At 47.0% G+C, this 15,214-nt stretch overlaps 1 protein-coding gene across 1 annotated transcript; it reads left to right on the forward strand.

Moving 5' to 3' along the window:
* Positions 1–606: 606 nt before the first annotated feature.
* On the forward strand, positions 607–5,649 carry LOC132388415 (zinc finger protein 850-like). Its single transcript, XM_059960767.1, has one exon. It carries the CDS (start codon positions 941–943, stop codon positions 3,320–3,322), a length of 2,382 nt encoding a protein of 793 aa, XP_059816750.1. The 5' UTR covers positions 607–940; the 3' UTR covers positions 3,323–5,649.
* The last annotated feature ends 9,565 nt before the right edge of the window (positions 5,650–15,214 follow it).

Raw genomic sequence — 15,214 nt, forward strand, 5'->3', positions numbered from 1 at the left:
ATGTTTAGTGCATTTTTTAGGTGTATAAGATGACGAGGAGCATTGATCGTGTAGGTAGCCAGAGGTTTTATTCCCAGGACTGAAATGGCTAACACGAGGGGGCATAGTTTTAAGGTGCTTTGAAATAGATACTGAGGGGATGCCAGGGGTAAGTTTTTTTACACAGGTAGTGGGGGGTTCATGCAATACACTGCTGGCTATTTGTGTGAGAGTGTTTCAGTTATTGCGGGGCCAGGAACCCATGCAGCTCAGTGGGAACAGGGAACAATACCAGTGGAGAGAGTCAAACTTAGCCAGGTCACGGATTGGAGATGGCAGAAATGCCCCATTCATATGGAGACAGGAAGAGCATCAGAGAGTTTGATGGTCATTCCAGATACCAGCACCCTGCCCAGTCAGGAGATGATTTCTCTCTCCAACTTGGGTTGAACTTCACTGTAACAGTGTGATGCCAGATCACACCTTGACAACTTATGTGAACTCATCTGAAATGTTGTCCTTCACCCATTGACAGATATTGTAAATCTTTTTACAGGTCAAAAATGACAAGGAATTTGTGTACGGGAATCTAGAGCTCAACACACCGGTTTTGCTGTCTCTGTCCAGATATTTAAGAAGTGGAGCAAGGGATTCACTCAATCATCCTTCCTGCTCAGACTGTGGGGAAGGATTCACTGAATCATCTGACCAACTGGCACACCCATCATTTTGCACAGGGTGGAACGATTCACCTGATCAGACAGTGGAAATGGAATCACTCGGCCTTCTCAACTGAAGGTACATCAGCTAGTTCATACTGGGCAAGGCCATTCACCTGTTCTGTGGGTGAGGAGGGATTCAGTCAGTCTTTCCACTTGTGGACACACCAGTCAGTTCACACTGGGCAGAGGCTGGTCATCTGTTGAATTTTGGGGAAGCATTCACTCGGTCATCTGACCGAATGGCTCACCAGCGAGTTCACACCGGGGAGAGGCCGTTCACCTGCTCGGAATGTGGGAAGGGGTTCACTTGCTCATCTAAACTGAAATTACATCAGCGTGTTCACAGTGGGGAGAGGCCGTTCACCTGCTCAGACTGTGGGAAGGGATTCACTATGTCATCTAATCTGAAGGTACATCAGAGAGTTCATACTGGAGAGAGGCCGTTCACCTGCTCAGACTGTGGGAAGGGATTCACTATGTCATCTAATCTGAAGGTGCATTGGAGAGTTCATACTGGAGAGAGGCCATTCACCTGCTCAGACTGTGGGAGGGGATTTACTTGCTCATCCAAACTGAAAGTACACCAGCGAGTTCACACTGGGGAGCGGCTGTTCACCTGCCCGGACTGTGGGAAGGGATTCACTTGCTCATCCGAACTGAAAGTACACCAGCGAGTTCACACCGGAGAGAGGCCATTCATCTGCTCAGACTGTGGGAAGGGATTCACTCAGTCATCCCATCTGAAGGTTCACCAGCGAATTCACACTGGGGAAAGGCCGTTCATCTGCTCAGACTGTGGGAAGGGATTCACTTGCTCATCCGACCTGAAGGTCCACCAGCGAGTTCACACTGGGGAGAGGCCATTCATCTGCTCAGTCTGTGGGAAAGGATTCAGCTGGTCTTCTCAACTGAAATCACATCAGAGAGTTCATACTGGAGAGAGGCCATTCACCTGCTCAGACTGTGGGAAGGGATTCACTGCGTCATTCCACCTGAAGATACATCAGAGAGTTCACACTGGAGAGAGGCCATTCATCTGCTCAGACTGTGGGAAGGGATTCACTCAGTCATCCCATCTGAAGGTTCACCAGCGAGTTCACACTGGGGAGCGGCCGTTCACCTGCTTAGACTGTGGGAAGGGATTCACTTGCTCATCCGAACTGAAGTTACATCAGCGATTTCACACTGGGGAGCGGCCGTTTGCCTGCTCAGACTGTGGGAAGGGATTCTCTGTTTCATCCCAGCTACTGAGTCACCAGTCAGTTCACACCGGGGAGAGGCCATTCAGCTGCTCGGAGTGTGGGAAGGGATTCACTATGTCATCTAATCTGAAGGTACATCAGAGAGTTCATACTGAAGAGAGGCCGTTCACCTGCTCAGACTGTGGGAAGGGATTCACTATGTCATCTAATCTGAAGGTGCATCGGAGAGTTCATACTGGAGAGAGGCCGTTCACCTGCTCAGACTGTGGGAGGGGATTTACTTGCTCATCCAAACTGAAAGTACACCAGCGAGTTCACACTGGGGAGCAGCTGTTCACCTGCCCGGACTGTGGGAAGGGATTCACTTGCTCATCCGAACTGAAAGTACACCAGCGAGTTCACACCGGAGAGAGGCCATTCATCTGCTCAGACTGTGGGAAGGGATTCACTCAGTCATCCCATCTGAAGGTTCACCAGCGAATTCACACTGGGGAAAGGCCGTTCATCTGCTCGGACTGTGGGAAGGGATTCACTTGCTCATCCGACCTGAAGGTCCATCAGCGAGTTCACACTGGGGAGAGGCCGTTCACCTGCTCAGTCTGTGGGAAAGGATTCAGCTGGTCTTCTCAACTGAAATCACATCAGAGATTTCACACTGGAGAGAGGCCATTCACCTGCTCAGACTGTGGGAAGGGATTCACTGCGTCATTCCACCTGAAGGTACATCAGAGAGTTCACACTGGAGAGAGGCCATTCACTTGCTCAGTCTGTGGGAAGGGATTCACTCAGTCATCCCACCTAATGGCTCACCAGCGAGTTCACACTGCGGAACGGCCGTTCACCTGCTTAGACTGTGGGAAGGGATTCACTTGCTCATCCGAACTGAAGTTACATCAGCGAGTTCACACTGGGGAGCGGCCGTTTGCCTGCTCAGACTGTGGGAAAGGATTCTCTCTTTCATCCCAGCTACTGAGTCACCAGTCAGTTCACACCGGGGAGAGGCCATTCATCTGCTCAGTCTGTGGGAAGGGATTCAATTGGTCATCTCACCTGCAGAGACACCAGTCAGCCCACACGGGGAAATGGCCATTCACCTGCTCAGTCTGTGGGAAGGGATTCACTCAGTCAGCTCAATTGAAGGTACATCAGCGAGTTCACACCGGGGAGAGGCCGTTCACCTGCTCAGTCTGTGGGAAGGGATTCAATTGGTCATCTCACCTGCAGAGACACCAGTCAGCCCACACGGGGAAATGGCCATTCACCTGCTCAGTCTGTGGGAAGGGATTCACTTGGTCATATAAGCTGAATAGACATCAGCGAGTTCACACTGGGGAGAGGCCGTTCACTTGCTCTGTCTGTGGGAAGGGATTCGCTGAGTCATCTGAACTGAAGATACATCAGCGAGTTCACACTGGGTAGAGGCCGTTCACTTGCTCTGTCTGTGGGAAGGGGTTCGCTGAGTCATCTGAACTGAAGATACATCAGTGAGTTCACACTGGGTAGAGGCCGTTCACTTGCTCTGTCTGTGGGAAGGGATTCGCTGAGTCATCTGAACTGAAGATACATCAGCGAGTTCACACTGGGTAGAGGCCGATCTCCTGCTTAGAGTTTGGCATAAGATTCTCTCAGCCAAATCAACCGAATGTGCATCATTGAGTTCACACTGGGGAGAGGCTTTTCACCTGCTGTGAATATGGGAATCGATTCACTCAGTCCTCTAACCATATGCAACTCTCACTTCGGCTAGCAGCTTAACTTTTAGATTGATAGCTCCCCAACCCAGCCAACTTAAGAAATCTCATTTGGGTGGATGCTTCATGATGTGTCCCGTTCCAAATCAGTACACTGAAATAACAAACTGTACACAATATGTGATTAAACAATTGAGATTTATAATTCCTACTTAGACTATAGGGTTAGTAAAGAAAACAAAAAGAAAGAAAAAGGGCCCAGTCTCTCCTCTCTCCATTCACATCTTCTCATCTCTCCCCAGCAAAAGGTGGTGAAATTCTCTCTTCCAGACTCACAGGAAAGAACAACATTTCTGCCATTGGAGAGCCCCGCACTCCCAAACCCTGTTATCTCTAGTCATAACCTAAACATTGTTGCTGCAGAGAATCAATTACCTTAGCAGTGAAACATTACATAGAGGCCATTACAGTAGCCGTGAAACCTTGCAGCATGTTATACTTGTGACTCACCGCCGGGTTCACACTGGGCAGGAAGTTTCAATAAGCTGTATGCTGGATATTTCTCCATCCATTGCTGAATGCGATTTCAAGACTGACTGTTGGTGCTGAACTCTGCAATTATTGCTGCTGCTCACCACACCCAGTTCTGCACCCTGGTCACTGGGCATGGGAGGAGTTTCTTCTGCTGCACATTCTCCTTTAATGGGACTGGAGTTTAATATTCTGCATCTGAGACAAATAAATCAGTTCTATTTTAAACTTTGTCTTTGGAACTCTGTGAGTTTACAACACAACTAGTGGACTCAGGCCGGCTGGACCCTGCCAATGATTCTATTCCTTGACAGTCCTTTTAAATCCTCCCCTATTGTTCATCTCCTGCTTCCCTGTGGTGATGGGTTCCAAACCAGTGGTGAAGAGGTTTCCCTTAATTTTTCTACTGACTGAAGAAGTCACACATATTGCAGTTCTGTCTGAGATGTTCTTCACCCCTCAGATCTCTGGGCTGATGAAGAATGACATTGGGAGTTAACCTCCTTATTCAGGGCACATTTCCATATTTTGGGCCATTTTCCCTGCTTCTAAAGGGTTGTTAGAAAACACCACTCTACTCTAAAGACTGAAAGCCAAATGGGAAACCATCCATTGGATGTTCAACGAAGCAGGGTCAGAAACCAGAGGCGGGTCCGCACATTGCAGAGTTTGGGGCTCTGGACAATGGTCGGGATAAGAATGTATGCTGAGGAGAAGGGAATCAGCAGCGGGACGTGGCAACAAATGACAGATAGCAAGATTTGGAAGCTCATTTGATGGAAAATAATTCAGTTGTCTGACTGACAACACAGACAATGCCTGTTGTGAGATTCCTCATTTGTTGAGGCACATGTGTGTTCAGAATGGTAATATCTATTGAAGGAGTTATTCCTGATTGTTTATCCTGTAATATTATATCTGGATAGTTATTTTTGATTAACCTGTCTGTTATAATGTATTGATTATAATATAAATTGTGAGATTCTGTCCCTAACTGGATATGGCTTCAATTTATGGTGCCTTAATGAGGTGATAGAGGTCATTCATGAGTTTGTATTTTTAAGCAAGATTTTGGTGAATTATATTTGCCACTTGATTGTACTTGCATAAGTAATCAGATTGAGTTAAACTGCTGCAGGATCCGAGGAATATGTTGGATTGTGTCTGGTTTCTCTTGGCATTTTCTGCATTTATTGCCTTGTTTGTATGTATTTGTGAGTTTTTTGTTAACCACCTTGTCCTGTATTTCTGCAAGGAATCCCTCTGTTTCTGGGAAGAGGTGTCCAACTCTCAGTCAGGTGCTTGATGCTTCCTTTTCAACATCTTGTCTGCTCAGATCGTTGGGATGTCTCCCATGGAGAGTCATACTCATTCCATTTGTTAATGTTTTCTTCCATATTGATTATTCATTTTTCTGAGTTGGCCTCTCATTTAAGTTTTCTGGTCTTCTTAGCACAATTGCACATACACACTTGGAGTGCTGAATCCCGTTTACTTTTGAAGAAAATATACACCTAAAAGTTTTATCTGACTGTTGTGTGATTTTTTTTTCATTTGTGTTATTCCTCTTCCTCCTGTCTAAGGTACTGTTTGAGTGTAAGTAGTCTTTTCTGAAGTTTTCTGAAGTTCTTATTTATCTTTGCAAATTTTACTGATTGAAGTAGGACTAAGGTATTTTTATTTAGAAAAAGTCAATGTCGGTATTGATGAAAGTGTTTATTGCCTTTGTTGTATTTGTTAATTACTGAGCTCTGGCAGGTTTTCTTAAGCCTCGAACTAAATTTTGTCAAAGGTTCTCCCTATTTCACACTATTTTCTATTGTCTTTGCTTGTTGATATTCCAGATATGTGGGTATCAAGAGTCCTGGTGAAGGGTCTTGGCCCGAAATGTTGATTCCCATCCATAGATGCTGCCTGACATGCTGAGCTCCTCCAGAACTTTGTGTTTAGTTCTCTAGATTTCTAGCATCTGCAGGTCCTCTCGTTTCCCACATACTTGTGTTTCTTGAAATAACAAGCCGGTTGTAGTGTCGTGTAGCTCTGTTGGTAAAATATTAAATAAAAACATGAGGAATAGGTGGCACAGGGTTGGAAGATGTAGAATATCAGTGAGTAGAATTAAGGAAGAGCAAATGTAAAACAAAATCCCTGATAGGAATTGTTTCGAGAGCCTCAATTTGTGGTCCACAAATTACAAGGGGAGATAGAAAATGCTTGCCAAAAGTGTAATGTTAGGATAGTCATGGGGGATTGTCATGCAGGAGATTAGGAAGGATGGTGTTGGTCTCAAGAGGAGGAATTCCTAGAATAGCTACAAGATGCTTTTTTAGAGCAGCTCATGGTTGAGCTCACTTGGGGGTCAGCTATTCTGGATTGGGTGTTGTAATGAGCCAGAATTAATTAGGTCACTAAAATCCAAAGAACACTTAGGGGCAAGTGAATATAATATGATCAAATTCACCATGACATTAGTGAAGGAGAAGCTAAAGTCGATGTGGAATAAAGAGAATTAGAGAGGCATGAGAGAAAAATTAGTCAAAATTGATCTAAAAAAAACCTGGGCAGGGATGAAAACAGAGCAGCAACGGCTGGAATTTTTGGAAGCAACTTGGATGGCACAGGATATATACAGTGGCATGCACAAGTTTAGGCACCCCTGGTCAAAACTTCTGTTATTGTGACTAGCTAAGTGATTAAAAGATGACCTGATTACAAAAGGCATAGTTAAAGATGACACATTTCTTTAATATTTTAAGCAAGATTACATTTTTATTTCCATCTTTTACAATTTCAAAATAACAAAAAAGGAAAAGGGCCAGAAACAAAACTTTGCGGACCCTGCTTGGTCAGTACCGAGTAACACCCCCTTTGGCAAGTATCACAGCTTGTGAACACTTTCTGTAGCCAGCCAAGAGTCTTTCAGTTCTTGTTTGAGTAAATTTCTGGATTCAGTCATAAACAGCAAAGTACTGATTGTGGAAATTACAAATGAGAATATTATTAGAGTCACAGATTGCAGCCGCAGCACTGAAACAGGTCTTTTGGCCCTTCTAGTCCATGCTGACCTGTTCTTGTTGTTACTGCCTAGTTCCAACTAACTGCACCAGAGCCTCCATACAACTTCCATCCACGTCCTCACCTAAATTCCTCTTTTGTGTCTAAATCAAACCCACATCTTCCACTTCCACTGGCAGCTCATTCCACACTCTCACCAACCTCTGAGTGAAGAATTCCCCTTCAGATTCCTCGGAAATAATTCACTTTCACCCTGAATGAATGTCCAATATCAGGGTGAGAGGGAGGATGGGGCAGAGAGGGAAGACAGTAATGGGAGGGGGTGGTCGAGTGCGGAGAGGGAAACAGAGCGGAGTGTTTATACTTAATATCTTTCAGAAAAACTAATTGTTTGAACTTGCTGCGAAGCTCTCCAAATCCTGTATATTCTTAACCAAATTATTGATCTGGGTGACAAGTAGCAGTGGTTGATGTTCAAAGTAAATGTTATTATCAGAGTACATATATGTCACCACATACAACCCTGAGATTGTTTTCCTACAGGAACACTTAGCAAATCTATAGAATAGTAACAGGATCAATGAAAGATCAAGTGGAGCATAGAATTCAACAAACTGTGCAAATGCAAATTAATTAAAAGTCAATGAATAATGAGAGCAATGGGGAGTAACGCTGAGGAACCTCACTAGGCCCAGGCCTCGAGTCCAATAAACAGCCTCCCACCATCACTCTCTGCTTCCTACCATCAAGACAACTGTGCATCCAGTGAGCCAGCTCTCCCTGGATCCCGTGTGATCTGACTTTCCACAGCAACTTACCCTGTGAATGTTATCAAAGGCCTCACTGATGCCCATATTGGCCAATATCCTGGGACAGAGGTGTCACCGATCAGAGCGCACAGATTTAAGCAGAGGATGAAGAGGTTTAGAGGGATCTGAGGAAGAGACTTTTCACTCAGAGGGTAGCTGAAATCTGGAACTCACTGCCTGAGGTGGTGGTGGAGGCAGGTCCCTTCACAACATTTACGAAGAGGATGAGCATTGAAACTGCCGAGACACAGTCGGCTGTGAACCACGTGCTGATAAATGGGACCAGTGTAGACAGTGAGTGGATGGTCAGAACAGGTATGGCTGGCCAAAGGCCTGTTTCCGTGCTGTGTGATCCACCACTCCGGACATGCTAAATTAACGATGGTGGCACCGCAAGGCATTGATTTCAAAACTCCACACCCCTCTCCAGACTGAACCCCTTTGTCACCTCTGTGAATATCTGTTTCTGTCAAGGTAGCATAGCGATTGATTATTTTTGCTAAACAACTGGCAATTGATGAAGTTCTTGTGTCTTCTTCCATTAATATTGCTGCCTTACAGCAAAACTAACCCTCTCACTGTGTCAGAATCAGTGATTAAATCAGAATCCAAACACTGTGCTTTCATCCCTGCACGTTATAACTGGAACCATCTCACTGAGGGTCTGATGGAGACAAGGGATCATATCTCCCCTGCTTCTGACATTTCAAATACCCTCAGAATGAATTTCTGATTCAGTCTGAAGGTTATGGTACATTCAGCTCATCGTCAGACCTGACAAACCATGTTTTGCCACAGCTGGTTCCACCTGTTGGTGTGTCCTCTTTCCTCCATCTCCAGGGAAGCTGCATCTCCGCACAAACTCCTCACTTGAGATGACTGTCTGTACCCGTGACACAGGAAATCACATCACTGTCACTCTCCTGATACCGTGTCTGACCTGCTCACCTCCGGGTATCCTCCATCAACAAGCCTCTTCCTCAGTCACCATCTGTGAGATTATAAAAAACAATTAAAACGATCTATCAGACAGCTCCTGTACCCCTCCACCTCTGACCATGCTGCGCTGGTTAAAACTCTCTCTCCCTTTGCAAACACCGGTTGTCCCACCTGATCCGAACCATCTGTACAAACCCGTGTCCTCCTCTGATGCAAAGGTCACTGACCTCTCTCCCCCACCCCCCCCCCCCTTCCCAATCTACAGTCGCAGCCCATGACGATGACAGAGGCTGCCAGACTCTGGGGCTTTGTAACAAACACAATGTTACCAGCAAGATTACACAGTAATTAATATGAACAGAGAATTGCTGCTTCCTGAAAGGACACGCCAACTGGCTCATCCAATTGCCCAGATTCTCCCCAGTTAACAACTTATTTTGTCCCGGGACCTCTCTTCCCCGGGTTAGGGAACGTCCGATCACCACTCTGCTCCCACATCCCTCATCCGACCACTCACCCCTCACTTATACATCCACCTATCAGCTCTATCCATACACACAGATTCCTTTCGTTCCAAACATCCTTCCGGCTCGGGGAACCACAACTTACCGATCCCACAGGGTTCGGGCGCAAAGCTAAAACCGGGGCTCGGGACCGGAGAGCCCGGAGCTTCCAGCCGTCCGGCCGAGCTCGATCCCAAGCCTTTCCCTCTGCAGCCGGTCCCGATTTACACAACCCCGGGATCAGCCCGAATAGGAGAAACGCCGCGCCTGCGTTTCGCAGGAGGTTCTCCGTAGCAACACCGGTGGACGGAGGTCTGCACAGCGCCACCAGTGGTCGGAGGCCAGAGGGACAACGGAGAGGAAGATCACAAACACGACAAAGTCTGCAGATGCTGGAAATTTACAGCAACACAGAAAATGCTGGCGGAACTCAGCAGGCCGGGCAGCATCAATCGAAAAGAGTCAACAGTCGACGTTTCCACTTGAACCCTCCTTCAGGACTGAGATGGGATGGGAGAAATATCTGAATAAAATCGGTGCGGGCGAGGAAATGCCTCGCTGGAAGATGACACGTGAAGCCAGGTAGGTGGGAAAGCTCAAGATCAGAAGAAAATAGAGTCTAATAGGAGAGGAGATTGGAGAATCGGAGAAAGGGATGGAGCAGTGGACCCAGAGAGAAGTGATAAGCAGGTGAGAGGACGTGAAAAGTCAGAGAGGGAGTGGGAGGGAGGGGTGTGAGGGAATTTTTTCACCGGAAGGAGAAATCTATATTCATGCCATCAGACGGAACATAAGGTTCTGATCTTGAACACTGAGGGTGGACTCATCTTGGCACAAGATGGGTTGACACGTCGGAACGGGAAAGGGAATCGGAATTGAAATGTTTGGACACCGGAAGTCCCCCTCGGAGCGGATAGTTCAAAGGTTAATTTATTATCAAAGCAGGTATCCATAAAGAACGCTGAGTTTTTTTTCTTCTCCAGAGAACCAAACAAAGAAAACATGAAAGTCGATCAGAGAGAAAAAAAATGAAACTCCAACCCCAACCTCCCGCATAAAAAAAGAACGGCATCCCGATTGTCAACCCCCTAAACCCACCCCTCCGCACAAAAGAAAGAAAATAGCCACACCCGGTAAAAGAACACCCCTGCCCCGCACAACTGCGGAGGAGCCGGTGTCGCCAGTGTAGAGGCGGCCACATCTGGAGCAGCGGACACAACAGGCGACCCCGGAGGATTCACAGGTGAAGTGTCGCCTCACCTGGAAGGATATTTGGACAACGGAGAGAGTTCGACCGTCCGGCCCTTTCACTGTGACACCCCGAACTCCACATCAAATCCGTCCAAACGAATCTGGGCGAACTTTAATGACCAATAAGTATAATTCCTCTCAGCGATCAGCTGTCTGAATGATTCCCTGACTCTGAGAGGAAGGGGTATCTATGGTCCACACTGTCAGGGTGTTGAGTTTACCGGGAGACAAAGATTGCAGGGACGAGAGGTGTTCTGTTGACTGATACTCTGTGTGTGGACCCCGCTGGCAATTCTGGTGTTGCGACCGGAATCGAGACAAACACCACGCTGCCCACTCCACCAACAACACGGCACAGCCGGACACATAACAGGGGACTTTACATCCCACAACACTGGATTCAGTGATGAAACCCGTGATCAATGTTGTTGTCCCACCGAAATCATGAGAAACGACCATTTACGTGTTTTTTTTTGTGTTACTAAGGTTTATTTTATCCCGTTTGATGTCAGATATAACCTGAATGGAGGAGGGTACAGTCCAGTGTGGACACTAAAATACGTAATAATTCTCTTTGTAGTCTCAATAATCCTCCGTACAAAATACAATGTTAACTTACCATGGATGTAAAAATAGCCAATGGCTACGGGAAAGAGTGCCTCAATAATATACTTACTTAAACCAATGACAGCTTCCACAGTGACTAGCGATAGTTGCACAAAGTAAACTGCTGAGCTGCTGCTAATTAGTGGAATTTATTCACAATTAGTAAAAGTGAAGGCAGCGTCTTTATCACCACCACGGAAACTGATACAGGAAAAGGCACTGTGATGATCTTTGCAGCGTGGAGCACATTGAACTTCTAGATGATGCAGGAGAAATCAGCTTCGCTGCAAAATATGGTGGCACTGTATCAGACTACTCCTGATCTCCAAAAGGGATAATTTCTTCTGTCAGAAATAAAATCAACTGTCTCTTCCTCCCAGTCATCCAGCTGATCAGTGTCAACAACTCCACGGGGCTCTAAGTGTTGGAGGAGCCGGAGGAAGGTTTCAGTGATCCTGAAGGCTTCGTGGATGATGCTATCTCCGACGAAGAATTGCCGGGTGATATTTTAAACAATCAACCTCCAGAAGCTGATGGAATAGATTCTGTTATTGTTGTGGATAATGGACCACAAGTTGAACCAGATTGGCTAGAGAAACGTCGAAATGTTATCCAGAAGATCTTTTCCAAGTTTGGGGATATTACAGATGGATTTTACTCAGGGACAGATGGAAGACGATAGGGAATACAGTTCACCAGCTTTTGCTGTGGGTGCGGTAAAAAGATGCAGATGGATTCAAGTTAGACAGCAGCAATACCTTTCGTGTCAATTTCTTCACAGACTTTGATAAGCACATGGATATTGATGATTGGGGAATTCCAGAGAAACAGCCTTTCGAAGATTTTGGGAATCTTCGATACTGGATAGAGGATCCCGACTGCAGAGACCAATGCAGTATTATCTATGAATCCGGATACAGAACAGCTATCTTGTGGAATGATATAAAAGAACCAGTCAGCATTGAAGAGCGTGCACGCTGGGCAGAAAAGCAACATTTCATTTATGTGTTTTTAAATAGGAGTGCTCCCCCCACGAGTGACGTCACAGGCTCACTCACGCGCTTGACGTCACACATGGGTTCCCCACGCCGGGATCTGCCCTCACGAGCGCGGTGTCTTACGTCACCCACGCGCTGTTGAGCTCCAGCATTATCGGTTTAACGGCTGAACTACTATTCCCGTGACCAGCCCTTCCCCCTCCGCCGACAGGAGATCCGCTATTGCCATTGGTGCGCAGGAATGTTAATCACTGGTTACACCCAATAGAGGAGAGGGACCAGTGCAGAGGGCGTTATCCCGGCTGAGTTCGTCTCCCGCTGTGAAGCCGAGCTCTCGTCAGAGCGGAACAAATCCCAAAGTAAATTTCCTGTTTCTTCATTTATTTCCATTTCCCTCCGAGGGAAGTTGGGGGCGTTTGTGAAGCATCTCCTCCGGCCAAGATGTGATGTATTGCTGAGAGGTAGGAAGAGACCACTCAACCCGTCGGTTTGATGCCGGTTCCCCGGGGAGGGAGAGGCAAGATTTTATTGAAAGGATGAAAATGGTCTGAGAGGGGGCGGACAGGATGCTTGTCCCGGTAGGGTCAGGAGGGGCTCATCTGTGGAAATGTATGAGCCCACGGGGTTGTCAAGAAGTGGGATTTACCACATTGGGGGCAAACACCGGCAGACTGTTGCCCTGCAAGCGGGGCCAATGGTCCGGGCAAAGTGACAATTATTTTTGCTTTATTGAGATTGTACCTGGAATATGGTGTAAAATCCCGCTCCCCATACTAACACGGGTTATACAGACCAAAGAACAAACTGCCAGAGGAACTCAATGGGTCGGGCAGCATCAGTTGAGGGAAATGGACCGTCAAAATTTCGAGCCGAGACCCTCCCTCTGGACTGAGAGTGGAGTGAAGTAGTCAGAAAAAAGAGGTGAGTGGTGGGGATGGGGCAAGAGTTGAGGAGTGAGAGGTGGATGCAGCTGAGGGGGAGGTGGGAAGCTGGAAATAGTGACAGGGGTGAGAGGTGACTGGTTGGGCAACACGGGGCTGCAGAAGATGGAAATTAATTCCATAGAGGATTAACAAAGAGGTTAGAGAGTATTTGTTATAGAGAGTGCAATGAAGATTCACCAGACTGATCCCTGGAGTGGTGAGGTCATCATTTGAAGAAAGATCAAATGTGATAACTCTTTCATTTGGAGAATCGAGGACTGAGAGGTGAACACATTGAAATGCACAACATCATTACCGGTTGAACCAGGGATCCCAGTCTCTGAAAAGGTGGGTGGGCTGTCCGGGACTGAGATGAGGGGAAACGTCTCCACTCCGAGCGTGGTGAATGTTTGTAAATCCACACCACAGAGGGCAATGAAGACTCAGTGATCGTCCTCACATAAAACAGAGGTCGGCAGATGTGTGGAGACCGAAGTGATCGAGGAAATGAGGATCATGCAAAAACATGTGGATGAGGTGGGAGAGCATCCGCCATCTTGCTGATGGTTAGAGGGGCTGAATGGCCACCTCCTGCTGTTTCAGTGTTCCTGTCCAGTGATCCCGGAGGAATATGAAGAGGAATGAGTGTTTATAATCATAGACTGATTTAAATGAAACCAGCACATTTCCTGTGTGGGTCTGATTTGTGTGTTTTGGGATGGGATGGGAATCGAAACTCTAACTCTGTGACCTGGGGTGGAGGGAAAAGGATTGGGGAAGATATGGAGGGAAAAACTAAATACGTATCTGTTGTAAATAGGGAAATAATTAAATAATATGGGAAATGCGGCGGTGGGTACGGCAGTGTGTGAAGGGCGAGGAACACTCACCGGATCACGTGGGACCCTCCAGCGTCATGTGATCCCGTTTCGCTCAGATCGGCAGCAACATCTGCGGGTTTGATTCCGAGGCCCCGCCCACCGCCTGTTGACGCAAAAAGCACATTGCGCATGCTCACAGTCCCGGGATCGGCTGTGTTGGTTTTTCGTTGTGTGTGGAAGCGGGTCGACAGAGGGATCGGGATCGGGAGGGGGTCCTCGCCCCCTTGGATGGGGAGCCGGAGACAGATTATTCTCTGCGGGTCAACACCAAAAATTTTCCTTCGGTGAGTATTGACGCCTGTCCCGAGCGGGGAGGTCTGACGTTGGGTCCTGAGTTAACTTTTCCGAAATCAAACAAAGAAAATCTGTAGATGCTGGAAATGCGAGCAACGCGCACAAAATGCTGGAGGGACTCAGCAGGCCGGGCAGAATCCAGGAAAAGAGTACAGTAAACATTAGCGGCCGAAACCCTCCGGCAGGACTGGAGAATAAAAGGTGGGAGTGGGGAAGAGAGAGAGAGAAACACAATGTGATCGGTGAAACCTGATGGGGGAGGGGATGAACTTTCCCGAACTGGCGGCCTCGCCTCGCTTCCTTCACAGAATCTGCCGGGGTCGGTCCGGGTTGTGAGACCTTCACACCGAACCGTCTGAGATGAGCCGCCGCTCAGCCCGTTGTTCTGGTCCTATTAGCAGGATGAAGTTAAACATGTTTCTATCTTGTTACTGACAGAGAATCGTATAATTTGTGTTCCGTGTGTTATCTGAATGTACTTGCCTGTGATGCTGCCACAAGTCAGTGTTTCTCTGTCCCTGTACCTTCCCGTACTTGTGCACTTGGCAATAAATTCAACAGGACCTGAGAAATCTCAGTGAGATTTGATTAGTGATGATCATCTTGGCAGCTCGGTAGGTCGAATGTATGAGACAGTACACTGTTAAATGCAAAACCCTGAACAGTGTTGATGATCAGAGGGATCTTAGACTCCGTGCAACGCTCCCTGAAAGAGACTGCACAAATTGATCGGGTGGTTAAGAAGGCAAATGGCATGGTTGTCTTTATTAGTTGAAGCATTGAGTTCAAAAGTCGGGAAGTTGTGTTGCAGCTTTGTAAAACTGTTTAGACCACATCTGGAGTGTTTCATACAGTTCTGGTCGCCCCCAT

This window comes from Hypanus sabinus, unplaced genomic scaffold (genome assembly GCF_030144855.1).
Source record: "Hypanus sabinus isolate sHypSab1 unplaced genomic scaffold, sHypSab1.hap1 scaffold_322, whole genome shotgun sequence".
Taxonomy (NCBI): domain Eukaryota; kingdom Metazoa; phylum Chordata; class Chondrichthyes; order Myliobatiformes; family Dasyatidae; genus Hypanus; species Hypanus sabinus.

Excerpts from the sequence above, each read along its gene's own strand:
- LOC132388415 (XM_059960767.1), top strand. The coding sequence starts at position 941 with ATGGCTCACCAGCGAGTTCACACCGGGGAGAGGCCGTTCACCTGCTCG.